This window comes from Anarrhichthys ocellatus, unplaced genomic scaffold (assembly GCF_004355925.1).
Source record: "Anarrhichthys ocellatus isolate YVR2014 unplaced genomic scaffold, GSC_Weel_1.0 scaffold15, whole genome shotgun sequence".
Lineage (NCBI taxonomy): Eukaryota > Metazoa > Chordata > Actinopteri > Perciformes > Anarhichadidae > Anarrhichthys > Anarrhichthys ocellatus.
The window spans coordinates 1,475,856-1,502,134 of NW_022280045.1; the positions used below are offsets into that span (position 1 = coordinate 1,475,856).

The window sequence follows — 26,279 nt, forward strand, 5'->3', positions numbered from 1 at the left end:
GTGTGTGTGTGTGTGTGTGTGTGTGTGTGTGTGTGTGTGTGTGTGTGCGTGCGCGCGTTCAGTTCTTCAGATCATCTCACTGCAAAATCAGATCTGGGATTTGGATCAGGCAGAATTAAGAAGAGGAGATCTTCAGCCCAACAAGACAATTCTGCGTAAACTGACCGAAACATTTGCATTAAGTTATTCAAAATGGCAGTACATATGAGACAAAACATTATACCATAGTCCTCATATCATTTCACTTTTCCATCATGCAGCTTGATGTCTTTTTTCTGTTCAGCAGCTTTGTTTTGCAGGAATCCACCGTGCAGCGTGTCGTGTCTGTGTTGATGATTTATTCTCTGCTTCATCACTCTCACTACATCAGCTCTTCAAGAACAGCTGGACAGGAAGATCAGTGAGCTGCGAGGCAAAGGAGATGCACACTCAGCCGGTCAGCACATCTCTCCACTTCTTGCACACCTTGTTTTTTTCATAATTAGCCATGTTAAAGATGTGACTGACTGATGCACACGCTGGTCCTCCAGTGCTGGAGCTGATTTCTGTCAACAGTAAGATTGCAGCCATGCAGAGGCTCATCAATGTCCACATTGAGGAATCCAGAACTAACGCTGCCGGTGAGTCCCGGTACCGTGTGTGTTGATAATGCCTCATCTTTTTGTGTGAAGAACTTATTTTTCTTTCTTTTCCAGATTACCAGAGACAGTGGAGGCAAAAAGTTGAGCTCCTCAAAGGGAAGATTTTACAGTTGAATCGTGACGACCGTAACAAAGAACTCAGTGCGTGTGCAACTCAGTCAAATGCTCCTTTTTGTTGTGTTTAAAACAGCATTCATTTGACGTCCTTTATCTCTTTTCTCCAGCCAAGCAAATTTTGGTCTTGCAGTCTGAGTTGGAGCATTTTAGAGAGTTAATGATGAACGCCAAAAAGACAACTGACTCTAAACTAAAAGGTGAATAAACCCTGCAGCTTACTTCAATTTAAAGGTTGAAAGTCACACAGTTATGCTCGTCTAATGAAATGACAAACTGGAAACAACAGCTCAGTCAGAAAGGCGTAAAAGTATTTTTTGTTTTTCATCCTAGAGCTAAGAATTATTTTGGGGGCGGAGAAGAAAAAAGAAGAAAACTTACAGAAACAGCTGGAGGAAGCAGAGTATTCCCAGGCACAACTGAGTGAGTATGAGTATGCAAAAGAGATAGGCTGATGCTTTTAAAGTGTGTTTTCTGAAATCCTTCTATTGTAAAGGTTGTGTTAAAGAAACATCCGTATACAGCATGGATATGTCACCTCCTAAACAACACCTAAACATTTCCTTTTCTCTGACCAGTCATAAAAATCATCAGCATCATGAAAGAGGTGAGAGAGCTGGATGGTGATGAGCAACACCAGACATCCTCAACAAGTCAAACCACCAGTGAGTCCTCCTCTACTACTCCCGCTGTTAAAGTCGGGCTGAAGCAGCAGCTGAGAACTGACAAAAATAGGATGGCTCACACTCACTTAGACTCTAATCTCCTATGTTTCATTGTTTTTCAATCAGCTCTTCAGACTCTGCTTCAGGCCAAAGAAAAGGGATTGGCCAAAGCTCAGGCTGAAATAAACGGTGAGTCCATTTAAAACTGCTTTTAATACTTCAAAAGCACAATTTCAGTTGAGCGATTCGATGATCTGACATCTTCTGTAACACAGAGCTTCAGAGGAAACTGCGACTAAAGAGTGAAGAATGCCCTGGACTTGAGGAAAGATATCAGGGTAAGTTGTCAATATGACTTCAGCTAAAGGCTGCGGTGGTTCATGTTTCAGTGTCTGTTTGTGTTTCTTTCAGAGGTAAAGACTGAATTGGAACAGAAGATCGCAGAGCTGAACAGAACCGGAGACTCCAAAGCAGCACTCAGTGAGTGAAGTGACACCGCATGTTCACACATGGCAGAGAGCCCTTTTACATGAGAGCTGTATCCGGCTCAGTTTGTTTCAGACGCATGAACTGTGTGGTGATGTCTGCTCTGTTTCTCTGAGTCAGTTCTGAACGTGATGAACCTGCACGAGGACCTGAAGACTCTGACGGACCTGATCTCCACCGCAGAAGATCCAGACAAGATCTCAGGTCTCACACTGCGAATGTGTATCCGTCATTTGTTTTAACCAAATGTAACTAGTTAGTTTTTAAAATGAAAAGCACAGTTATTTAGAAGAGCAGATGATGTTTGGATTAAATATTTCAGCCTCACATCACATTGTCTGCTCACAGGGCTGCAGAGGCAACTGGAGAAGAAGCAACACGAGCTGAACTCCCAGATAGAGAGGCGGATCCCCAACCCCAAAATATGTGAGTTTATGTACAAATCATCTCTATGGGTGTATAAGTTAATACCTGTTGTCAACATAGTGAGCACCACAGAAATAAAGACAGCATGTCCCCCTGAACTTGATGTCCTGTAAACAGGGATTATATATATGCCATACATTGTTTTTGTGATTTGAAACTTTATTTTTGATCATTCTTAACAAGTGGAAGTTTGTTGGGTGGTGTTGTGTTATGACATAATAGAAATGCACAGAAAACAAAGACTGCTCAAGAAAACATTTACAAAACGAGGAATATCAAAAATATTTTCAAATGCTGACGAATTGTCTCACATAATTATCCAATTGTGGGATGAATTCACAAACTTTATGAATTTTCCTTGTTTTTTCCATATCTTTTTGTTTTCTTCTTCTAATTACTTTTTCACAAAAAAATGAAAAATTAACCAAATGTTGCAGAATCACCATCGTGTTGCAGACAGAGTGTGTGTGTGTGTGTGTGTGTGTGTGTGTGTGTGTGTGTGTGTGTGTGTGTGTGTGTGTGTGTGTGTGTGTGTGTGTGTTGTTATTTGTGCCACCTGGCTGCTGTCACACTGCAGCTTCCTTTGGGATTAGTTCCAGTAATGAAGCACTTCATCTTTATAAAAAGTAAACATCTTCTGAAAAAAAAACCATAGTAGGCTTAAATTATTCAAAACCTTTATAAGACAATTATTACTCTCAATACAAGATTTCCGTCATTTAAAACACACAAAGAATGAATGTTTTACTTTATTATGGGAAACATGGGAATGTATCCAGAATAACTAAACTCAACCTGAGATCATTTTGGTTATATTTGTGCCATTTAGTGTGCGGCAGCCTTTTGCTCTTTCCTCGACTCCCCAAATCCACGGATGTCTTGAGTATAAGCTGAGGACTGGTACGATAGATCTCTGAGCCTCACTGCGTGTTCTTTTGTTTCAGTTTTACTGATCATCAAGCTGCAGAATGAGTTATGGGACCTTGAGAAAAACGAGACCACTGGTGGCCATGTAGAAGGTTTGTCCTATTTAAAACAATACAGAGTGAAATTATTTCAGGAATCAGTGACAAAACGTAAAATATATTGAAGGCTTTTTACTTCCTCCTAGAGTTGCAAAGCAGAGTGGATGGCCTTATCAGTGAAATAGAGGACAAAGAAGTCGACAACACAAAACGGAGTGAGTTTGAAATACCTGTGAGCAGAAAGCTTTCTTTCATCACTCCTCTGATGAGGGATGATCTGTTACTTTCCTGCGCAGTATGTTGGGGATCCTATTACAGTATCTCTTGCATTAAATTACACTTTCTGGCCTCTCTGTTCAGTGCTGAAAATCATGACGCTGCAGAGTCAGGTAGAGCGGCTGCAGAGACAGCTGTTACAAACCACCCAGGTAACCCGTAAGTATCTCTAATGATCCTCTACAATTCCCCAAGCCCGCAAATCATGACCTGCTGCTAAGGTTGTCAGTAATATTGTTATTATTGTGTTCATGTGTTTAACTGCTTTCATTTTGTACCAGAGCTCACAAATGAGCTCACAACCAAGAAGGACGAGCTGCAGAAATACGTCAACGATCTGAATGAGAAGAATCCGGCAAACGCCCAATTGAGTGAGTAAAGAGGGAACATGGTGCCTCAAAGTCATAACTGAGGAAATAGTCTGAAATGTTTCATGTCTTCTTTCTCAGTTCTGACAATCACTGATCTGCAAAACCAGCTCAGAAAGCTAGAAAAAGAAAGGCCCGATGAGGGCCAAACAACCTCTGCTGCAGTTACTAGTGAGTGTCTCACTTCCCTTTGACATCATTGAGTTCATGCATTTGCAGCAGCTGATGCGTACCTTACTTTTTCTAGAGCTGAGAGAACAACTGACGGCAAAGGTTGAGGAGCACTCTCGTGATCAAGCTGAGATCAACGGTGAGTTCAGTGCCAGCACGAGTAGCTTTCTGCGACAAGAGAGAAAGAAGAAGTTTAAGTTGAATATGAGAGTTTTCTTTTTTTCTACTAGCTCTGCAGAACAAACTGAACCAGACAAAGGCGCAGTGTTCCAGTTTTGACCACACACTTAATGGTGAGTGAAGTCTCTCCTGACTTGTTACTCTCTGTCCCTGCTGGCCGATAACGTCACACCCTTTTGACTCCAATGTGGGAAATGAATGGGTTTAATGTTGTTGTTTTTTTAAAGTATTTTTTAATCAAAATAGGAGAGTGTTCACAATGTTTTCTGTCAATTTGAGCAAATTATTTGATTTGGTACCATACATAGAAGTCGATAACACACCAAGCAACTTTAGAGCTGAATCCAGTTAAAGGATGAAGGGGAGAACACTGAGAATATCATTCAAAATCTTGCAAATCAACCCCTCCAGAAGACTTATTTCTCAGGAAAGTTGAGTTAACCTTAAATGGTAGTTAATCCTTTTTACTGTGCAATAAAAATGGAGAGAAAAAATATCCAAAGATGAATACAGGGGGAGCTGAAGGAATCTTTGAACTTCAATAGGTGGATGTAGTAAACTTGGGCAGATTATGAGACAATGGGTCCTTGGGCACAGATATTTAAAAGACCCCACCAGCTCTCCTACATATGCAAGACACACAAACTTAATATGTTTTTAACCTCTTGTTCTTGTGATTCTGTATCTCTTTGTAGTCGTGAAGCATCTCTCTGTGGTTTTGTGTCTCTTTGTGGTCATTGTTTTTGTCTTTTTGTAGTTATTTTTGTCTGTGGTTGTTTGGCCCCTTTTTGTCGTAATTTTGTGTCTCTTTGTTGCTGTTTTGCCCCTTTTCATAGTCATTGTGAGTCTCTTTGTGTTCTCGTTGTAGCTGTTTTGCATCTCTTTGTAGCCTTTTTGTGTCTCTTTGTAGCTTTTTTATGTTTCTTTGTGGCCATTTTGAGTCTATGCCTTGTTGGTACATGTCTCTAAGTGACATTTTGTTGGTGAAGGCCAGCAGAGCCCCTGACACTTTGGGCCCCCAGGCCTGTGCCCGGTAGGCCCATTCAGTAATCCATCCATAATAGTAATCATTTGTAAAATACTCGAAACCTGAAAGAAGAATAGAAGTCATTTTTATAATGTTTTTGTTGTTTCAATTCATATTTCATCACTATTGGGGAAATTATTTATCCCCTGAAAACTGTCAGATAGTTTAACATCTGGGTATCAATTGTGAGTTTTTGTTTTTCCGTGTATGACGGTATCATCTGCATAAGGGGATATGAAACAGGGTGCGTACGGCCAGTGATTGGCTCATGGTCATGTGATTGCCAGATAGCCTGCACAAGTGTGTCAAAAGGTGAAGCAAACAATAAGGGGGAGAGGCTGCAGCCCTGGCAGATGTCGCCTGCATGTCAAAACTTCCACTTTTGAATTAACAAGGAAACTTGATCTGAGAAATATGTTGTTCACAGTCCTCAGACAGCCCTATTTAAGACATTCATGCTTTATCTCATTCTCTCTGTGGGGTCAATAGTTGTTACAAACGTGTGCAAATGTGTTGTAGATCTGCAGAACGACCTGGACGTCAAAATGAAGGAACTGCAGTCCGACTCTGGGTCTGTTACATCACTTGGTGAGCGGTGGAGCTGTGTTACCAAACAGTGAATCCATTAGTTGAGAAAATGAATACAATTGTGTAGTGGTCTGCAGCTTTTATGGATAAGGAAAAAACAATTTGAGTACTTTTCTTTAGTCTCACTGTTTTCTAATGTGGTCTGTTCAGCTCTTCAGGTTTCTACATTAACGCTGCAGCTGGAGGAGCTACAGAGGAGACTACGAAACACTGAGTCTGAAACCAAGAGGAATGAACAGAGTGTGTGCTTCATTCTCACTCTACAGTTTGATATTGCCCATATATTCCATCCTTGCTTGATATAAAGTATATTTATGTTTCTGATATTTAATATAAAGGATATACAAGTTCAAAATAGTTTTATTTTTTGTTCTGCAGAACTTCAAAAAATGATAGATGAGAAAAACAATGAACTGACCAAAAAAACAGCAGAGCTGAAAGCAAGAAGTGCTCAACCACAAAGACGTGAGTAACAACCCATTTTAATAACTACTATATTATACTATATAGTTATAATTAAGAGGGATACGTGCTAGAGTGTGATTATCAATGTGTAATGCTTTTTTCCAGTTCTACAGATCATTGCAATACAAACAGATATTGACAAGTTGGTGAATGTAGCAGCAAACGAGACAAATTACGATAAGATTAGAGGTGAGTGACAGTAACGTACCTCCGCTCTAAAGACGGACATTTCATAACCAGTCAAAGCAGAACACATGCTGACATGAAATAATGTCTCTGGTTTGCAGCTCTCCAAGACCATTTGAATTATTTAATTGACGGAATTCAAAACGAGAACAATGAAAATACTAAACTGAGTGAGTCATCCTCAAAATGACAGTAAAACTTTATTGTTCCATTGTCGCTGATCGTGGTGGTGTTTCCGCTGAATTTATCCAATCCAACGTTTCTTCCTTTTAAACGTTTCAGTGTTTAAAATCTTGGCTCAACGAGATGAAATAGCGAGATTGGAGAAGCAGGAAAAGAGTCAGACACAAGCAGCACTGGAGAGAATTAAAGGTGGGAAGCAGCATGTACAATTTACAGATACATTCAGAATACTCTTTTCATACATTTTGAGGAAATTAAACATCTGTTCTGTCTTTCTCGAAGATCTGGAGGATGAACTGGAGCACGTCAGAAATCAGATAAAAGAAGAGACATCGGAGCTGGACTCAAGTGATACAAGGATCGCTAATTTGTGTAGGTGTTCTGGTCACTTTTGGGAAGAGAAAAAAAAATCTGTACAGAATCATCATATGGCATCAGAACACTGTAAGTAGCTCGCTTTGTCCCTTTTTTTTAGCGGCTCAGATTATGGAACTTCACAAGAAAATCAAACCACTGGAAGACGAGATATCTGACCTTAAAGAGACCAGCGATGAGAATGTCAGAGGTAAAGAACAAAATGTAAAAGTGACATTGTTATACGTCACGGATTAATACATACACCGATTTCGATTTTGTGTTTCATTGATGTCTAAATCATTTTCAGAGCTGCAAACGAGACTGCATCTGACAAAGAGGCAACTGCAAGACAGTGAACTCCTACTCAAGGATGCAGATACGAAGAATTTCAACCTGAGTGAGAACATTTCTTTTTTGCTTATGTTTTCATGTCGTGTTTGTTTGTTTCGTTTAAGCACAAAATAACACTGCGACTGTGTCTCCGCTAGTAATGGAGGTTGCTGATCTGAGGACACAACTGAAAAAGGCTCAGAAACAGGCTTCCCAAGCTGCTGAAAACAATATTGACGGTTTGTCAATCTGTTACTTTTCTACTGTAGCGTCTCTGCTGTCGTCCAGCACATTATGTCTTACTATGCATGCTGGAGTAGTTCTTATGAATATTCCTAAGACTGACATGTAATGATTAAACTGTTCAATATTCACCAAATTTGTTTTTTAATGAAGTATGGTAATTTCTTTGTCTTCTCTCAGAATTGAAACAACTACTACAAACGCAACAAAGAGAGAACAAAAGACTTAAAAATACAAATAAAGGTTTGTACTGTACAGTTTCTTAAAGGGACACTTTAACATTTTGGGAAATATGCTTACTCGCTTTTTTCAGAGAGTTAGATGAGAAGATTGATCTCACTCATGTTTGTATGCAAGAAAATCCAAAAGCCGGTTAGCTTAGCTTAGCACAAAGACTGGGAACAGGGGGAAACAGCTAGCTTGGGTCTGTCCAAAAGGTAACAAACTGTGTTGTGTTTTTAACCTGGCTAAGCTAACTGGCTTTGATCTACACTCTGTCTCTCGGCAAGAAAGCGAATGTTGAGCTATACCTCTAAAACTTGTTGTTTGATAAATGTCCGTGTTTCCACCTCCTTCCTCTGTCAGACTTAAAGCAAGAGGTCAAGGAACTGAAAATGTGCTGCGCTGATGACGTCAACACCCAGTGTGACGGTGAGATCCTCGATACGAGCCCATTATCACTCTATACCTGTAGCTGAGATACAGGGAGTCATTTGATGTCGTTTTTTTTAAACTGAATATGTCATCAAACAGATTTGCAAAGACAACTGCAACAGAGCCAGGAGGATGCGGATCGCCTGCAGCAGCAGCTGCACAAGAAGGAGGCCACCCTCAAACAGCTGCAGCGGGAGTTAAAGGAACAGAACAGGGAGAACAACACACGGCAGCATGAATACAGCAGTAAGTTCAGACAGTAATCAGTACATTCAGTCATGTTCAAGGACGGGTTAACTTAAAGCAGCCAGTGTGATGGTGGGATCCTGTACCCTTTAGATCAGGTGTGTCGTTTGATGTACTTTTTGAACATCAACATCTCAAAATGAGAAGAACAAACTTGAAGACAGTGTACAAGGTAACTATAAGTTCTGTTCAGCAAAGTGCAGAGAATACACTGTGTAAATGTAACACCCCCTCCCAAAAATGACCAAAAAAACAACAACATGATATCCTTTCTTTCTCCTCAGAGCTTCAAGCCAAACTGAGGGATGTGGAAGATAAGACGATCTCTGCCAGTGAGTCACACACAAGAATTCATTTCATTTCTTGGAATCTTCCGGTCTCCAGATATTTGGGATATTTCTGTTTAGAATCAACGTTTAAATCCTACATGATGCATTTTCAAACTACATAAGTGTTATGAGAAATATATATACAATCCTACACACAAGCAGACTTGTTGGATATGAATCTAACTGTATGCAGGACTTAAACACGTAAAGGTCAGTACCTAGTACGGCACTACTCAGCCTGTGCAAATGGTTGTGTAATGTCTTTTCGGGCTCTGGATGAGCTTTATCAAGTCTGGGAAAATAAAAGTTTGGAAGACGGGGAATGAAAGATGCCAGTATTGCATCATGGGAATTGTAGTCCAATCCTGTGTTATGGGGTTGACCCCGGCTAAGGACCAAAAGTCAGGATGTCTCAGCAGCTGCTGCCTTAATTTTGACCATTTTTGTTTTTTTCATGTCACTTGTGACTCCCTGAACTTTATGGAAGTGACATACTAAATCACTGGAGGACTGCTTTAAACTTCTTAATGTCAGCTTCCTTTCAAAGATGTGATGTAAAGATACACGTGATCGACTACATTTCTCGGTTTTACAGGGCGGGTGACCTTGGATCCAAACACAGCGCACCCAAGAATAGCTCTGTCTGTGGGTAACACCGAGATAACCACTTCTGATGTAACACAAGATGTCCCCGACCATCCGGGCCGGTTTGATGTGAGTCTCGCCATCCTTGGCACAACCGGCTTCTCAACTGGCAGACATTACTGGGAGGTGTCTGTAGCTGGGAAGCTCTGTTACCACCTTGGGATGGCCAGTGAATCTTCTCAAAGAAAGGGAGCGATAATATTCAATCCGACAAATGGTTTCTGGACTGTAGTCCTGAACAGACAGGGTCAGTACAGAGCTATCGATAGGAGTGTCGTTGGTATTCCGGTCCAGACGCTACCTCTTACACTTGGAATTCTGCTGGACTACAAAAAGGGAATGATCTCATTCTACGACGCTGGTGCCAGGTCTCATATGTACTCATTTGTAGGTCAAAGGTTTACTGGCAAAATCTATCCATTTATCAATTTGTGTGTCGAGGATGTTGAAAGTCAGACACCAATAGTGTCACTTCCTCCTGGATCGGTCGACTGGATAAAATAGAGAACAAGGCAAGTTATGTTTTGTTCTGTGTCAAATCACAGCCATGTATCTAATTTACGGTAATCTCAGTAGGTCATAAAACAATCCCTCGAGTAGTTCTCAGACATATTTGTTACTGCTGCTGCTGAATATTAAAAAAACAACAAATGTACAATGATGCATTTTGTTTATTATAAGAGAATTTGTCCTCTTGTCCATGTCATTCCACGTGTTTCAATCACTAGGCCGAGGTCATTAGATGGTAGAGCTTCGCCCATGACAGAAGCATTAAACAAAAAGTTCTGAACTGAAATGAAAAGTGGTGTGTGATGCAGCCCTGGACAAACCGGTGTATGAAACTGATCAAAAACAGCTCATATTGAATTGAACACGTGTGTTCTTACAATGAAATGGCAACAATAAATCCTATCGCAGTTACACAAACATTTATCTGAAGAGACCTACCTCAGTTTCAATACACATTTACAAACAAGTGTCACCTCTTAACACATTTCATTATGATCACTTTCCTTTCCATCACAATGCAAACATTAGTCAGTCTCTCCCTGATGTACCAGCTACGCTTGTGTAAAAGTGGCCAACAAAAACTGGGTCCTGCTGTTCCAGTATGTGCAGGAAATGATTCCTCTCCTCCTCTCCCCAAGACTCAAACCACTGGGTCCACAGGCGCAGTTGGCATTCATAGATGTTTGGTAGTCTGTCTTTAACCTGGCAGGTGTACAAAAGAGAGAAAATCAGCTGTTAAATGATAGAAAATGACATAACATCACTCTGGAACATCTGTTAAAGATGTGGCGGTGCAGGAGGTACCTCAAGAGTGCTGAGTGAATCTAGGAGGGTGCACACTTTCCCAGGTACAGCTTTCCCCAGAAGGTCCTGCAAGAACCGCTCCCTCTGACTGGCGTTCCAGACCTGGAACCAGCTCAGGACGCACCGCTGCTCCTGGAGGCTCACATAGGAGATGGGCTCCGGCTCTCTGACCCTACCCGCGCCCGGATAAGCGCAGGACAGGTTCCGAAGGCTGGGAGGGCTGACTACACCCTGTGGAGCCGATGGAAAGTCCTCCGGACTGGGAGTGGGGCACCCGGTCCAGTGTTGCGTCGCCATGGTTGGGGATCCCTCTGCTGGACCCCTGAGCCTGGAGGTCAGCATGTCTGTGGCTGTGAGTCTGTCGCTGTCTATGGGTTGCTGCTGCTGATTTAAGCCTTGACTGACGTGATTGAACCACGCCATCTTTGCAAAGACTGGTTTGTTTCGGCCCCAAACAAGTCAGCTATTCCTGTAAGTTAATCAGCTGTGCCAGCTGCACAGAGAGACTCCTCTGGTCTGGGTAGCGTTAACATGTAGCTTAGCTTAAATCTTAGCGATCTTACCAACGAAGTCTGAACTCAGCGTCGCAATGAACTGCTCTTAACATTCATGTTTGCGAGTGTCCATCTTTTTCTCAAACGTATATCACCCTATTGTCGGCATACTGTTAAGGTAGCGATGTTCAATGAGCGTCGCACTAATCTCTCCGACAAATTCATACAGGAAGAGTGTGCGGTTAACTCATTAGCCTTGTTGTGTATGAAGTCAAGCTTGCGCAGATTTTGCGCAAAGGTTATCGTTGGTTAAATAATACAAAAATAAATAAAATTGCAATCTGTGTCTACTATATAAAATGCATTAAATATCACTGACAGTGAATGTTGTGTGTTCTGGGCTTTACATTATGAGAAACGTTACATTTATTTGATATATGACTAGGAAGTCGTCACGGTGACGCTGGTTGGAGGAAGGCGTTGCTCGTCGCTCTGGCTGGGAACTGACTAGAGGAACGGAAAATGGCGGACCTCGAAGACGTTACGCTGGACGGGAGACCGCTCCAGTCCCTTCGAGTAGCGGACTTAAAAACTGCTCTTGAGGAGAGAGGACTCTCCAAAAGCGGGCAGAAGAATGCGCTCGTAAAAAGACTCAAGGGGGTGAGTTCTGCTGTGAAATACGGGACTACGGTTGCTTCAAGCTAACGTTAACGATGAGACGGGCTGATGTTCTCTCGAGGGCCGCCGATCGAGTGTCGGTGCTGCCTAGCAGCGTAGTATAGTTATCGAGGTTAACGACCATTAGTTAGCCGAGAATTGCGGCTATTTGCATCGCGCCTTGGTTGAGCAGTGTTTTCGCCGTGCAAAATTAAATCAACCGTAGCGTTAACGGGAGTTCAATCAACTTAGTGGCTAATTTCAAAGTGATGTTATCCTGTTAGCTCTCCTGGCTAACACTGTGCTGTGAGCGGTGGCCTGGTTTGCGGCTGTCTGTGAAACCATTGACGGTGTCTGCCCCAAGCGTGTCGGTCTACATGAGTTTAGTCGGCAAGGTTTATGTTACACACGTTATTTAGTAGCCCGACTACTATTATCCGCTAACTCCAAGTGTCTATTTAACGTCAATGTAATGTTATCAAATAGGCGGCTTTCACTGGTTTCCGCCAATTTAGCAACAGTTTTGACCTACAATGTATCACAGGCCCTTGGGCTGCACAGGTACCGTATGAGCCCGTTTGTTTACATTGTGACAGGTATTCAGCCATATCTACCTCGTGATGAAAGTTGGAACACTCGCTTCTTATTTTAAGCGGGTAATCTGGGTAATTACCATTTGTCCGCTGAATTGTGCCATGGAAGCACCAAGTGGTGTTTACGTTGCCCTTTTCCATGTTGTGGCTATGAGTGACAGCACAGCGGGAGGGATGCTGCATGACTCACTATCAGGACAAAGATGGATGAAAACAAAGTGTTTTATTAAAGATGTGTACAATTTAAACCAAGTCAGGATCAGCTGTTTTTAAGTTGCATCTCTGCCTGACCCACATCATTCTCCATCTGGTCTGCTCTCCACCACAGTCTGCGAGTCGACATGCCTTGTCTGATTGACTCTTACCGTGTTAATTGTTGGCTTGACCAGGGGACTTTGTTGTTCCTTGCTTTTGCCACAAGTTTCTCGTTGCTTTCCACTGTATGCTTCATCAAAGGCAACATATTCCAAACCAGAAATTATTAAGAAAGATGGGCAGAGATGCTGAATGGTGTTTGTCCCATCTATGCTGCTGGCACACAGAGGTACACTTGTAAAAAGTTCTAAAGGATGGAAATATTGGCAGTCATAATGAAAAGGACTGCTGAGTTCAAGACACAGAAACTAGGTTGTCATAAATTCAGTACCAACTCTAAGAATGTCAAGAATACCTGCATATTATTGACATTGATTGAAATATGTTTCTTGTCTCATTAACAGGCTCTCATGCTTGAGAACCTTCAGAGGACCTCCACCGCTCACATCGGACTGCAGCCAAACTCGCAGGTAAGTGTCTCAAAGATGCTTACATTTTCACATCAACAGCTGAAGCCTCTTCGCATACAAAAAAACAACTTGGAGAAACTTGAGCATGAATGAGCAAATTTGCACAATATTCATAAATGTCTGCAGAAACGTATGTGTGAGGTATTCAACCTGTTTTCAATGGTCTCTGCTTAGATCGGTGAGGAAATGAGCCAGAACAGCTTCATCAAGCAGTATCTGGCTAAACAACAGGAGCTCCTGAGGCAGCGGCTGGAGAGAGAGGCCCGCGAAGCATATGACTCAAATGGTAAGCTTTGATAGAATCCACCACTGCCACAAGTGCGTCATTGTATACATCTCGGGTCCTCGTGCAAAACATTTTGTTGATTTTATTTTTGTCTTTTTTTTAACAGAGCCAGAGGACCACCCAGAAGTCAATAACAGTACATCATGCCCTCCTCAAGCCCAGGTCAGACATCACTTTCTTTTCTTATCTATTGCAGCACACATTCTCTAATCTTTTGGTCTCGAGATTCTCTGTGCTCCCAAAACATTTTTTGCACATTTGAAAGGAACTTGCCAGTAAGAATTGTTCCTAACATATTGCAACGGCAAAATAAGCCTCACCTCCCTTTCTGTCCTCGTCAGGATGCCACGCCAGCGTTGGCTGAGCAGCACAAGCCACCCGGCCCCTCTGGTGTAGACGGATTGTTTGGTGCGGCGAATGAGGGAGAGGGCAACAGGAACCAGGAGGCCGATGTGTCCGGTCCTCCTGCTTCTGGCTCGATGGCCATGCGCGTTCCTGATGGTGAGCACCGGCCAGAGAAGGGGTCGGCCTCGAACGCAGCCGCTGCGGACAGCGACGACGACGATAGTGATGACGGCGAGGAAGATGGCGACGATGAGGATTGGGAAAGCGGCGCTCGGAGGAGAAGCCACAGAGAGCCGGCCAGAGCGCCCACGTCCAGAGAGAGGTCTGGGGCGTCCTGTCAACCCCCGCAGCAACACATGCCATCCCTTTTGTCCCCTCAACTCCGCCAGCCAACTCCTCCTCCCTCCCCACCTCCAGAGCTGTCATTCCCCCTGCCTGACACCCCTAAGCAGAGCCCCCCTAGTCCAGATGTAGCCCAAGCTAGGCGCTCATCGAGTACCTCCAGCTCTGGGTCCTCCAGCAGCGGCAGCCGCAGTAGCAGCCCAGAGCCGCAGAGGAGTGGACATCCCGAGCGCAAGCCGGGCCCGCTGACCCTTCTGGCACGTAAAATGGAGTCAGAAGGTGCTTTCTCTGGAGCCGGTTGGCACCGCGCCGGTGGGGAAGGTGACAGGCAAGACGGCAGTTCTCTAGCTACATCATTTCCTGGCAGAGGGCCTCTAGAGGGTCTGGTATCTGCCATCACTCACACAGCCAATACTGCAGGTCATGTGTCATTCCCTACGATTGCAGGCATTAACCAGGGTATCGTGGGAGCACATTCAGCCCATATTCAACTACCCGTTAGTGTGCTCAAGGCCACTGCCACAGAAGAGAGGGACTCTGAGATAGAAAGAGAAAGGGCCCTCGAGCTGGAAAGGCAAGAGAAGCAGAGGAAACTTGAGCAAGAACGAGCCATGGAGGAAGAGCGGGAAAGAGCTCTGGCGCTGGAGAGACAGGAAAGAGAGAGAGCTGTGGAGAGGGAGAGAATTGAGCGACAGCAGGCCTTAGAAAGAGAAGAAAGCGAAAAGGCTCTGCAGCGGGAGAGAGAACTTGCCCTTGAACGAGAGAGGCAGGAGAGGGAGCTCGCTTTGGCTAAAGAGAGGGAAGAGCGAGAGCAAGCCTTGGCTCACGAGAGGGCCCTGGAGATGGAGAGACAGAGGGCCCTAGAGCAACAACGTCTGGAGAGAGAGAGGCGAGAGAGAGAAGAAATGGAGAGAGTAAAAGAGCTAGAGAGAGCCATGGCCTTGGAGCAAGAAAGGAAGGAGAGAGAAAGGGCTCTCGAGCAAGAGAGGCTTCAGAGGGAGAGAGCTCTGGAGGCTGAGAGAAAGGAGAAGGAGAGGATTGAGAGAGAAAAGGCTCTGGAGCAGGAAAGGTTGGAAAGGGAAAGGCTAGAGAGACAGAGAGCCCTGGAGCAAGAGAGACTAGAGAGAGAGAAAGCCTTTGAGCAACAGAGACTAGAAATGGAGAAAGCCCTGGAACGAGAGCGTCTAGAGAGAGAGAAAGCCCTGGAAAAGCAGCGACTGGAGAGAGAGAGAGCCTTGGAGCAGGAGCGTTTCGAGAGAGAGAGAGCCTTGGAGCAAGAGAGAAGAGAAGGAGCTCTAGAGCAAGAAAGGTTGAAGCAGGAGCGAGTCCTAGAACAGCAGAGGTTAGAGCGTGAGAGGAAGGAAAAAGAGAGAATTGAGAGAGAGAAAGCCTTGGAGCAAGAAAGGATGGAGAAAGAGGCAGCCCTGGAAGAGGAGAGGAAGGAGAAGGAAAGAGCCGAGAAGGAGAGGGAGAGAGCCCTACAGCAGGAGAAGCTTGAAAGGGAGAGAGCCTTGGAGAAGGAGAGGAAGGAGAAAGAGAGGGCTCTGGAACACGAGAGGCTGGAGAAGGAGAAGGCCATGAGGAAAGAGAAGGAGGAGCAGGAGACGGCCCTGGAACAGGAGAAAGAGAGAGCTAGGATGGCTGAAAAGGAGAGGGAAAGTCACCTCCCTCCGTCCAAGCGTGGCCGTGAGATCGGCCTCACCCCCCTGCCCACTCCTCCCCCCCTCTTCGCTGTACCAGGTAGAAAGTCCTCAACAGAAGCAGGAGAGCAGAGCGATGACCATGCTCCAAAGTCCCGGGGTGAAGCAGCAGAGTCCAGTGCACCCATGTCACCAACACCTCCGTTGCCTCAATCCTCATTCAAGAAGTTCCGGTTCTTAAGGGACACCCCTATTCAGCTCCAATCTTCCTCCCCTTCCATGGTCATCAAGCGACCTCGTAACTTCTCCGACACTCCCCAGCCTCGGGCCTCACCCGTCTCCTCCCTCACCGATGTCGGGCAACGCCACGAGGAAGTACCCCAGTCCTCCGCTGAACAGGAAGACCCGCAGAAGGGGACAAAACAGGAGGTCGCTGCCAGGGCGCCGGTGTCTATGGGGGCCGCTCCCGAGAAGGAGGCCACCGTTGGTACCACACTGGTCTTGGGTCCCGAAAAAGAAGGGGCCACCAGCTCAGTGTCGGAGGACAAAGAAAAGGAATCCACAAAAAAAGTGGATGAAAGCAGTCCTTCAAACCCACTGGCTGCTGCACAGCGTAGGGGAAGAGACGCAAAGAAGGAAGAGAAACAAGCAAGACGAAGATCATCCTCTAATGATTCCTCTTCCTCAGAATCAGACTCTGGGTCCTCATCATCTGGGTCGTCTGGCTCATCCTCATCCTCTCAAGAGAAAACCTCCTCCACTACAAGAGGTAGAAGGGTAAGTAATCTAAAAGGAACCCCTCTCTCTGACCCTGACATAAAGTGCTTCATCATCATGGAACTTTTTCATTGTTGCTCTATTTGTTTTGTCCCTTTTTAGGAAGGGAAGCCTGACAGAGACACCTCACCACAGCACAGGATGACACTACAGGCAAAGGCTGAGGGGTTAAAGGAAACTCCAAAAGCCTCCCCTTACAAAAGAGAGAAGAGTAACACAGCTGCTGATGGAGACACTCACACCAAGGTCAGTTGCTTGGTTTGTTACAACAAAGATTCATCTAAAATCAAGTGATGCTACAGACCAATCTCATGGCTTTATTTCTGGTATTTATTTTTCCCTTTTGATGGCGTTACCTGAACTATGTAAACAACTTTGACATAGATTATATTATTTCACATTCCCTGCTCTTTCAAATCCTCAGAAAACTTTCATGGAAGCACCAAGCAGAGAGGAGTCACAAAGGAAGAGAAAGGACAACGAGGGAGAGGAGGAAACGGACAACAAAAGGTCTGCTTTTAAGTCTTGGTCTTATGGAACATATCCGATACATATTTGTGTGTGTGTCAGATTTACACACAAGCATGTGAATGAGTCTGGTCTGATAGTCAATTGGACATTTAATATATAGTCAACAGTGCATTCTTTAACTCTGTACTACAGAAGTTAAAAAGCCAATGGGGGTTCTGCATTTTAGATAAACTGCTTTAATTGACCCTTCGCTAAGTCCTGCCCGTCTAAAGCAGACTGGCAAATCATAGCGGGGCGACACGTCAATTTCCATTTCCATATACAAACCTGGTTTCATCCCTTTTATGATTTTGAGAGTCCCAGTATGATATCACATGCACTGGCTGCTCTGATTGTTTTATTCCAGCTGAGGGAACCATTATGTTCTGATGTGATTGTTGGTACAGCTCAAGTAAGTACGTGTCGGTACAATCTCCTGTTCATGATGAATTCATTTTGTCCACCAAGAACTCACTGGGAAAATGTCAAAACTTGCGCTGGAAATGTCAACAAAAGGCAAGATTTAATGGCTTTTGAGAAAGACTACTGAAAAGAAATGGTTGAAAAAGTGGTGGGGATATTTTGACATGCATAGAATTACAACTCTTTCCTGCCCAAGTTATTGATTGTGAACTTGTACATCAAAGCTATGTCGGGCTGACTAGATGGCTTCCATTTTAATAGTCACCAGCCCTCATCTTCAGTAAATATGGTAAACATTGGAATCCGTGCCAGATGTTTCTGAGCAATGTTTATGTGTTGACAAATCTTGCTTTGTAAACTCTCTTAGTCATCAGATCATATGTAATGCCACTCCATTAGCGCGTAACGCTGTATATTTATGCATACATTCTGGCAATGATAAAACCGTGTCATAAGAGATGCCTGACTTTTCCCGTCAGGCGATTAATGAGACAGCCTTGAAGCGGTGCGGCTGAGAAGATGCGGGTCCTTTTCATACACGGTCCTTTTTTTTTTTTCTTCTTTTTTTTCATTCGATGCGACATGGCTGTTCTCCGACGGTGGATTTAACCGCTGATGCCGGCCCGTTTTCCATACAGCGGCTCAGCTAAACAGCGGGCGAGGGTTTGTCCGTCACAGGTTGTAGTTGCCAGGCGGACGTAATGAATTCGTTCAGAGAAGAGTAGTCTCCGCTGAGAGGGAGGGAGGGAAGGAGGGAGGAGATAGAGAGAGAGAGAGAGGAGGCTCGTTGCGACGCAGCCGCTTTAGCAACAGTCGCAGCGCGTTTGCTGCGTTTTAACCGAGCCGTTTCTTCGCAGTGTAGTCTCCCCCAAGTTAATTTGAGTCCTAATGCGTGAACGTGTGCGCGCACGAGGATGCCATGAGAACGTGAGGCGCGCGCTCATTATTCAGGTACCGTGTGGCTGCTGTTGACTGTTCCGCTCGGACTGGACGTACTCTGCAGGTCTGGAGGAGGACTGCGGAGGCTTTGCATCCCTTGACTCCTCTCCTCGGCTCCGTCCTTTGACCCACATTGAAGAATTAGGAGCGACGTATTTGTGAAATGACAAAGTGACTCTGGTCAACAGTGTGAGATGCGCTTATGGCGCCGTTATTTTAGCATCACCTGGTTGTGTATCTCAGAGTAGGTTCAACTGCTGAGATTTAGTAATAGGTGTTTTAATGCTGCCTTGTTATCTACGTTTAGGCCTCTATGATTTAAATGAAATTTAAAGTAGCATAGTAGTGCTTTTGATTGTTTATAGATTATGTGTACTTCATGTACCAAGGCATGATATTTAAGAGGGCTTGTGCATTTATATCATCACATTTAGTTATCTTTAAATATTGCCTAACTTTTATTGTAATATGTGGTATTGGCATATTATATTCTGTTTAATTGCTCCTATTAAACTATGACCCTATGCCGTTTCATTTGTTTAGTCGTGATACATTTTACACAACCCACCCTCTGATTTTGGTAATTCATGTGAAAAATATATTTTCTCCATCGTACTGCTCTGCTCATCTGACCCCTCCCTTCCTGCTCATTTGTATTTCTCGCACTATGCAGGCAGGTGAAGGAGACGGCCATGGCCGAGCCGGAGAAGCTCCCGGAGACCAGCGAGGAGGTAAGGCATCTGGAGAACCACCAATCATCTTGGTCCTCAAAGCTGTTGGAAGCCGAGGAGGACTGTAGATGGATGGACCCATTTGAACTTTTTTAAAGTTGATTCTTTATAGTTGAGTTTGATTAGCCTGGATATATTACAGTACATGTAGGTCTTTTGATTATACATCTATATTCTTTGTTGGAAATATTTTCTTTACATTTAAAATATATTTCCACTAGATGAATTTAATAAGCCCTTATGACAAGTGGTAGAATGTGTATAGGAAATTAGTTTTATTTTAAATATGGTTGTTTAGTAAAAACCTTTTGTTGGCACTGTCATAGGCAGGAACAGCAAGCTCGTTTTCTCACTGTGGCTGATGTTTAAACCCCAAATGATTGCTTTGTTATAAAGGTGCTCATGCCTCTTCCATTGCCCCTATTGGTACCTGCATACTACCTCTGCCACTACTACTACTACTGCTACTGCTGCACCTATTCCACTGTCCCCAAGAATCCAGGGTTGACCACAGATAAGCCCCCAAGGCTGCACTGCAGAGGGACACCCCTGGCAACAAAGGCTGCCTCATTTTCATGGATATGGCCGGCCAGAGCTATTGATTGGACAAGGAGATTCAAAGAAGGGGTTGGCTAGTCAACGTGCGCCACCTCTCTTTAGCCTTTTATCCGCTAAATCAGGCCTCGTGCCCTTAAAATCAACATGGAGATGAGACGAGCAAGGATGTGTGCGCACGTCAAGTCAAGGCTGCTGTGAAACTCTCAACCACTGAATAGTTTTCATATTATTTCACTTTTGAGACATTTTTAACCCACTTGCAGAGAAATGCGGGGCCTTTATCGACACGTCATTTAATATGGCTGGTGAACTGTAACATGCTTCACGAATGACATTTGGGATTTTGTTAATCTCTTGGATTCTGAATTCTCCAGCGAATAACCTTCTTGGATACGACTTGAGTTTTCAAAGAGGCCAAAGCTCCTACTGGGACTCGGTGGACTTGACAGTTTGTATTTGAGCTGAAGAAGGACTTCCTGTTTGAGTTCCTTTCTGCAACAGCCATCTCTGGATTTTTGTGACTCTCGGTACGAACTTGCTGCGCCTCGAACAAACCTGAACACCAACATCGAAATTTGGGCATTTGAGTGCACAGTGACCGTTGACAGCGTTCAACGTCTGATCTAATTGGACTCATTGTTTCCTACCGTCGTTATAAGAGCCTGCCGCATTTTTTTAAAAAGGACTAATGGCAAAACACCTGAGGATGACCGCTTTGGCCAAAAGCATTTCAAAGCCCAAAAGAACTATTGATACCATCGTGCCAGCCAACACGCTTTCAGATTTCCATCCAAACATCTGAGCCACCTTTGATTGGACCCTTGTTGCCTAGATACAGTACATGCAGTCGTGATTGGGCCATATCCAAACCAGTAAGGATCAGGTGTCAGTGGTACCAGGGAATAAGTAGATGTTTACTCAATGTCATATTTCATAGTTCTTTTGAAAATGCTTAGTTTACAATCATACCCTGTGTAGTCTTTGCTGGGAGAAGAACAGAATGTTTATCTTATTTGTGGCCACTGCAGTTTAATCTAAACTTCTTTCTTATAATCTTAGTTGATTTTCACTTCTGTGAAACTAATTGGAGTTAATGTTGCTGTTCAGGAACAAAGTTTGAAAATAATACGATTTTAAACTGCAGTATTTCCACCAGATCCTAGTTTGTATGATAGAAGCTGCAACTCCAGTTTGCTATCGAGTAATTATGAATGGCATGCACTTAACTACCAGTACAGTACAAAATAGCCCGCTGCCATTTAGTAGACTTGAATTTCAAAAAGACTTTGCTCAGCAGTTTCTATCATTGACTCTTTTCTCCAACCTGTCCTTGACCACTTGGTGTCTGCCTCTCACCTCTCCCTTGTATCGGGTTGTTTTTTATCATCTTGTGTTTCAGACACCAAAGGCCTTCTCAGCTCGTAAGATCTCCATCAGCAGTACGTCCCCCTCCCAACATGCTCTCTTCTTTACCAGCATTTACATTATAATGCATGCAATAATGTCATTATTAGTCTATTGTTTGGGAACTCCACATCGATAAATCTTAAGATTATTTGGATTGCATGATCATAATTTTTCCAAAATATGTATATATAGATTTGTGATGCCATGTACTGGAGGATTCAGAATGTTTCCCGTGTCTTACCAGGCAGTAAATCGTCCCCAGGCACTGGCAGTGCAGAGGGCGAGCAGGACTCCGGGGCCGCGGCCGGTCGCAAGAGGAGGTGGGGCTCCAGCACAGCTGTCACTACCAAGAAACCCTCCATCAGCATTACCACCGATTCACTCAAGGTATTTGCAGCGTGGCACGACTGATACTACATTGTGGATGCGCTGTCAGGCACTTTGCATTGCCTCTGTCCTCCGTGTTGAACACCGCAGGCCCGTACATCTCCTGCATTATCTGTCCTTTGCCCTCAGTCCCTGATCCCAGACATTCGCCCGTGTCTCGGGCAGGAGGCAGTGGTGGACCTGCACCCAGATGAAGCCGTCCTCTCCGGGGCTGAGGAAGAAGAGAGGGAGCGCTCTGACCAAGACCTTCAGATCCGCCGCACTGTCACACAGGTTTGTCCACAGCTCTTTACTGTTTTACATGAATGACGAGTTTGGAACTGTCTTTAGTGTCAAATATATGGTGCTCCTCATGAAAGCTGCCTTGCTACTCAGCCGCCAGGCTCAAAGACACAGATGCGTTCTAGGTCGGGCTCCAACCTTTTGAAGAAAATCCACGTTTTGCTCCATCCAAAATCCTTCCACTTGCTCACGCTCCACTCCACTCTCTGGTGTTGATACCTTCCCTATATTGCAGGTGGTGCACTTGGAGAGCCAGGAGAATGGACAGAAAGAGACAAAGAGGAGCAAAGATGAGGAGTCGGAGGACGACGACGACCCGCAGGGAGACGCGGAGAGGACACATGACGAGAAGATGGACGCCCCATTCCCTGGAGCCATGGAAACCCAGTCTCCATCACACACCAGCCATGATGTAGAAATCAACACTGGTAAAGGATCCATCTCAAGATGGTCTTTATCACAAGATGGTGATGAATTCAATGCTAGATGAAGACCAACAGTTCCCAGTATTTGTTTAGAAATTGATTTAACTTAAAGCTAACTATTACAATGTTTTTCTTTGTAATAACACAACTGACGATACATAGTCAGGTACAAGAATCCTTCTAAAGAGTGTAACAACTGTAGGTACAGTGTAGTAATGGAGACACGATGCTGACTGCTCTTCCTTCTTCATCCTAGTGACCCCCAGCGACACCCTCATTCGTCGCTCCATCAGCCATCAGAAAACGGGTGTTTCCATCACAATCGATGACCCCGTTCGCACGTCCCGGCAGCCCTCGCCACCTCGAGGCAAAGTCTCCAGCATTGTTCACATCAGCAACCTGGTGAGGAAACACTGGCCTCAGTACCACTACAAGCTCTACTTAAGTATGAACAGGTGTTGGTAATGGTGTTCACAGATGGAAAAGAGCAACCAAACAAGTGGTGGACATATTCTGTAAACGTGACTAGAGCAGCTCATTCCTTACATCAGTAGAAACGCACAGAATTACTTCTCTACACGTGCACAGGGATCTCTGCCCGTGGACTCCTGTGGCACAGAGGCTTATCCTATGTATGTCAGATTTTTTTTTTTTTTTTTTTTTTTTTGAGGGCATTTGTTGTTCATAATGGTGCCAGGATTATTCTTGATACGCGCTTCTCTTACTGTGCAGTTCAGGACTCGTTTTTCTTTTTCCTGCACCACAAAACTCACGGTTCAGATCGTATCACAATTTGAGTCGTGGATCAGAAAAATGACCCAATTACTTTTTCTTTTCTTTTTTTTGCCGTCAATACCGACTGCCAATCATTGATAAGCTTTTTTTCTTTTGGTCCGTGACACCACTACCTACTAGGCACCTATTATAACCTCACTATCTTCCTTTACACACTTTTAGGAACCCATGTGCATCTTTCAGAGGCGTAAGCACCTCTGTCACTTTCTTAAAAAGACGTGTTTGTAGTCTTAAACCCAATATGCTTATCTTTATGCTATTTACAGGAAAAGGATTTGAATATGTATGTATGTATGCTAGGTATTTTCGCTCACACTATCATCAGCATTGTGTGAAGCAGTCACAATACATACTCTGTTTTTTAGGTGAGGCCGTTCACTCTGGGGCAGCTTAAGGAACTGCTCGGCAGAACCGGCACCCTGGTGGAGGAGGGCTTCTGGATCGACAAAATCAAGTCCCACTGCTACGTCACCGTGAGTTATTACAAGCATGTGTTTTCTCTGATGGAGCTGAGCCAGACTGCTTCTGTCCTGTGGAAGGTTCTCCAGTGTCTAACGGAGCTCTTCTCTGTGTTTAGTACTGCAGCCCAGAGGAGGCCGTCGCTACACGGGCATCTCTTCATGGAGTGAAATGGCCTCAGAGCAACCCAAAAGTCCTGAGCGTAGACTTCTGCCAGAAGGATGAGGTAAGACCTCTTTTGTTATCGCTTATGTTTTTCTCTTTCGCCCGCAATGCTGAGCCATCTGTAGCCTGAGACTATCTCTGCCCTGTAGCTGGACTTCCACAAAGGCATGGCCGACCGACCCGCAGCGGAGGAGCAAGGGCCCGGCGCTGGCCGCGGTCGACCAGCGGGCCTGCCCTCTCTCCTCCCCGAGCGAGACCAGTGGGCCGAACGCGAGCGTGAGATGGAGCGCCGGGAGAAGGCTAGAGCAGAGCGGGAGTGGGACCGCGACAAGGTCCGAGAGTTTGGGAAGCCGGGTGAGGAGAAGGAGGGAGGACCCCGGAGGTCACGCTCCAGAGAGAGACGCCGCAAGGAGAGAGGAAAGAGCAAGGAGAAGAAGACCGAGAAGAAAGGTAAGAGATGCAGCCATGAGTTCAGACTGCTTTTACATCGGAGTGACAGGCCGTTTCTGACATGTTAATAACAAAACAATTAACTGAGATATAATCGATATTAAATAGAAATGTGAGCAGTTGTTGCAGCCCTTAATATTTATGTTTTTGGCAGAGAAAACGGCTGAGGATCCCCCTGCAAAGCTGCTTGATGATTTGTTCCGCAAAACTAAAGCGCCTCCTTGCATATACTGGCTTCCACTCACGGATGAAGAGGTGAGGGTTGACACTTGGCGTGCTGCTTTTAATGCATCACTTTCAAATACATAACCATCTAATTCAAAATCTTGCTCTGTGCATTCATCTTCATTTTAGTTTGCTCAACGGGAAGCTGCCAGAGCAGAGCGCATGAAGGAGCGTGAGAAACGGAGGAAGGAGCAAGATGAGGAGGAGGAGAAAAAAAGGGAAGAAGAGCGCAAGGAGAGGATGAAACCTGGAGGCGTCCCAACAGGAGACCGCAGTGAGGGTGAGAAGGAAAAGGAGAAGGACAGGGAGAGGGACAGAGACAGGGAGAGGGAGAATGACAAACGCAGGGATGGCTACCGTAGACCAGAGGGCCGCGGGGCAGGCGGAGGCCGACGCTCCCGCAGCCGCAGCGACCCGCGAGAAAGGCGACGTTAATGGCCAATCACCCGATGGAACTGTCCTAGAGACCACCCTCTTCCATTTGCCTTTCACTACATGTACTTTGTTACAACTAAGACCCAACAGAGGACCAACTGATGTCGTCACTATCCCTCAAATTGTCACCTTTTTTAAAGCACATCTACACCTACACACCGCCATGCTTAAAGGGGACCATGATTTCTTTGCAGTGTTACCCAGAGTGCTGTGCGACGCGCGTCTGTCGAGGTTTCATATATTTTCTTCATACGTTTGCCTCTATTTTTCCCCTTTTTTTGTCTCGATGATTTTCGCAGTACGGCACGCTGGGTCATAGTTTCCCCCAATGTTCCCCCTTTGCCCCAAAGTGTAGGTGCCAATTATGATTTGCTCTGATCAGTCGTCGTCGCCTCAGTGTTTCAACAGCTCTGGAATCCGGATGAGGAATCCTTTTGTTGCTGCATGTAGTCCAAGGCTCTCCTTGCCAGTCCTGCCTAAAGAGAAAACTCTGACCTCTGTGCAGAGGATTGCATAAATCAGAAAATATTGGAATAGGTGTGTTTGGCATTTTGTACAGACATATTAGATAACTCAAAACCAAGTCTTTAAATGAGGCAGCTCTGGGGTATTTTTGGAAAGGTGTAACTACTAACGCAATGAAGTGTTCCTCTCTCCCTCTGTTTAGTTAAGAGATGAGATGATTCTCTGTGGGGGGGGGGAGGGGGGGGTGCATTATGCGTTTCCTCACCAATGGTTTTAATATTGTTTTTTAATCTTCATTCTATCATTTAGTATAAAGGTATGTGTGTTTTTTTGTATTATTTCTTCTTTGAGTACGCCTATCAGTGGTGAATGTACAAATAATAAAAATTGAAATTTGAAATTTCTGTGACGTTTCTTTTCCATTCCTGCTGACGGGTGTTTCTTCCAAGGTTCTGGGGTTTGAAAAAAATGTAACAATTTCCTGTGAATAGTTCAGATCAAGCAAAGCACAAGGTTTTAATCTGTGGTATACTCTCAGAATCCACAAGGTGTCAGTCACACCATATTGTGTTCCAGGTCAGTCAGAGCATCAAACACAAGGGGAATGACTTAATGCAGAAAAACTAAGCACACACCGATCTACCAGCAACTTATACTCTCTCTGTATGGCACACTTTCTCCTTTGCATCAATTCTGAAGTGGCATCATTCATTTGACACTCATCCAAATCTTGTGGTTTCCTCCGATACAGGAGAGTTAACAGTCTGAACTCTCTGTCCCCATGTTGCCCACCATTCGCTTCTCGCAGTCTGCAGCAGATCCTGCGTTTGCCCTCTTCTGTTCCC

General features: G+C 44.6%; 3 protein-coding genes across 6 annotated transcripts in view; 2 read left to right on the forward strand and 1 right to left on the reverse strand.

Moving 5' to 3' along the window:
- Positions 1-10,755, forward strand: part of LOC116387562 (putative leucine-rich repeat-containing protein DDB_G0290503) — a 12,561-nt gene extending 1,806 nt beyond the window's left edge. The window contains exons 9-42 of one of the 4 annotated variants that reach the window (XR_004213024.1): positions 63-155; positions 371-436; positions 531-620; positions 696-782; positions 866-955; positions 1,089-1,178; positions 1,334-1,420; positions 1,547-1,609; positions 1,696-1,758; positions 1,832-1,900; positions 2,027-2,110; positions 2,255-2,332; positions 3,277-3,351; positions 3,444-3,512; positions 3,658-3,732; positions 3,855-3,944; positions 4,023-4,112; positions 4,189-4,251; positions 4,343-4,405; positions 5,839-5,907; positions 6,058-6,147; positions 6,286-6,372; positions 6,478-6,561; positions 6,660-6,728; positions 6,841-6,930; positions 7,024-7,113; positions 7,217-7,306; positions 7,406-7,495; positions 7,587-7,667; positions 7,852-7,914; positions 8,257-8,322; positions 8,425-8,571; positions 8,665-8,903; positions 9,496-9,545. Coding sequence is in view for 3 of the 4 variants with exons in the window: in XM_031854790.1 (XP_031710650.1) it covers positions 63-155; positions 371-436; positions 531-620; positions 696-782; positions 866-955; positions 1,089-1,178; positions 1,334-1,420; positions 1,547-1,609; positions 1,696-1,758; positions 1,832-1,900; positions 2,027-2,110; positions 2,255-2,332; positions 3,277-3,351; positions 3,444-3,512; positions 3,658-3,732; positions 3,855-3,944; positions 4,023-4,112; positions 4,189-4,251; positions 4,343-4,405; positions 5,839-5,907; positions 6,058-6,147; positions 6,286-6,372; positions 6,478-6,561; positions 6,660-6,728; positions 6,841-6,930; positions 7,024-7,113; positions 7,217-7,306; positions 7,406-7,495; positions 7,587-7,667; positions 7,852-7,914; positions 8,257-8,322; positions 8,425-8,571; positions 8,856-8,903; positions 9,496-10,049 (3,203 nt within the window). In the remaining variant the exon portion in view is untranslated. Of the gene's footprint in view, positions 1-62; positions 156-370; positions 437-530; positions 621-695; positions 783-865; positions 956-1,088; positions 1,179-1,333; positions 1,421-1,546; positions 1,610-1,695; positions 1,759-1,831; positions 1,901-2,026; positions 2,111-2,254; positions 2,333-3,276; positions 3,352-3,443; positions 3,513-3,657; positions 3,733-3,854; positions 3,945-4,022; positions 4,113-4,188; positions 4,252-4,342; positions 4,406-5,838; positions 5,908-6,057; positions 6,148-6,285; positions 6,373-6,477; positions 6,562-6,659; positions 6,729-6,840; positions 6,931-7,023; positions 7,114-7,216; positions 7,307-7,405; positions 7,496-7,586; positions 7,668-7,851; positions 7,915-8,256; positions 8,323-8,424; positions 8,572-8,664; positions 8,905-9,495 lie in introns of those variants that run through there. The other 3 variants (XM_031854790.1, XM_031854791.1, XM_031854792.1) reach the window with 3 other exon arrangements.
- Positions 7,850-11,624, reverse strand: cunh14orf119 (chromosome unknown C14orf119 homolog). The gene is made up of 2 exons (XM_031854794.1): positions 10,860-11,624; positions 7,850-10,757 (listed from the first exon to the last, which is right to left on the reverse strand). Exons 1-2 carry the CDS (start codon positions 11,280-11,282, stop codon positions 10,584-10,586), a joined length of 597 nt encoding a protein of 198 aa, XP_031710654.1. The 5' UTR covers positions 11,283-11,624; the 3' UTR covers positions 7,850-10,583.
- A 213-nt stretch (positions 11,625-11,837) lies between these two features.
- On the forward strand, positions 11,838-25,838 carry acin1a (apoptotic chromatin condensation inducer 1a). Its single transcript, XM_031854789.1, has 18 exons — positions 11,838-12,013; positions 13,323-13,388; positions 13,563-13,674; positions 13,781-13,836; positions 14,016-16,778; positions 16,881-17,024; positions 17,203-17,288; positions 19,324-19,381; positions 21,339-21,378; positions 21,591-21,733; positions 21,863-22,006; positions 22,251-22,443; positions 22,697-22,842; positions 23,601-23,708; positions 23,813-23,920; positions 24,009-24,309; positions 24,464-24,564; positions 24,664-25,838. The coding sequence occupies exons 1-18, from the start codon at positions 11,876-11,878 to the stop codon at positions 24,967-24,969; spliced, it is 5,013 nt and encodes a 1,670-aa protein (XP_031710649.1). The 5' UTR covers positions 11,838-11,875; the 3' UTR covers positions 24,970-25,838.
- The last annotated feature ends 441 nt before the right edge of the window (positions 25,839-26,279 follow it).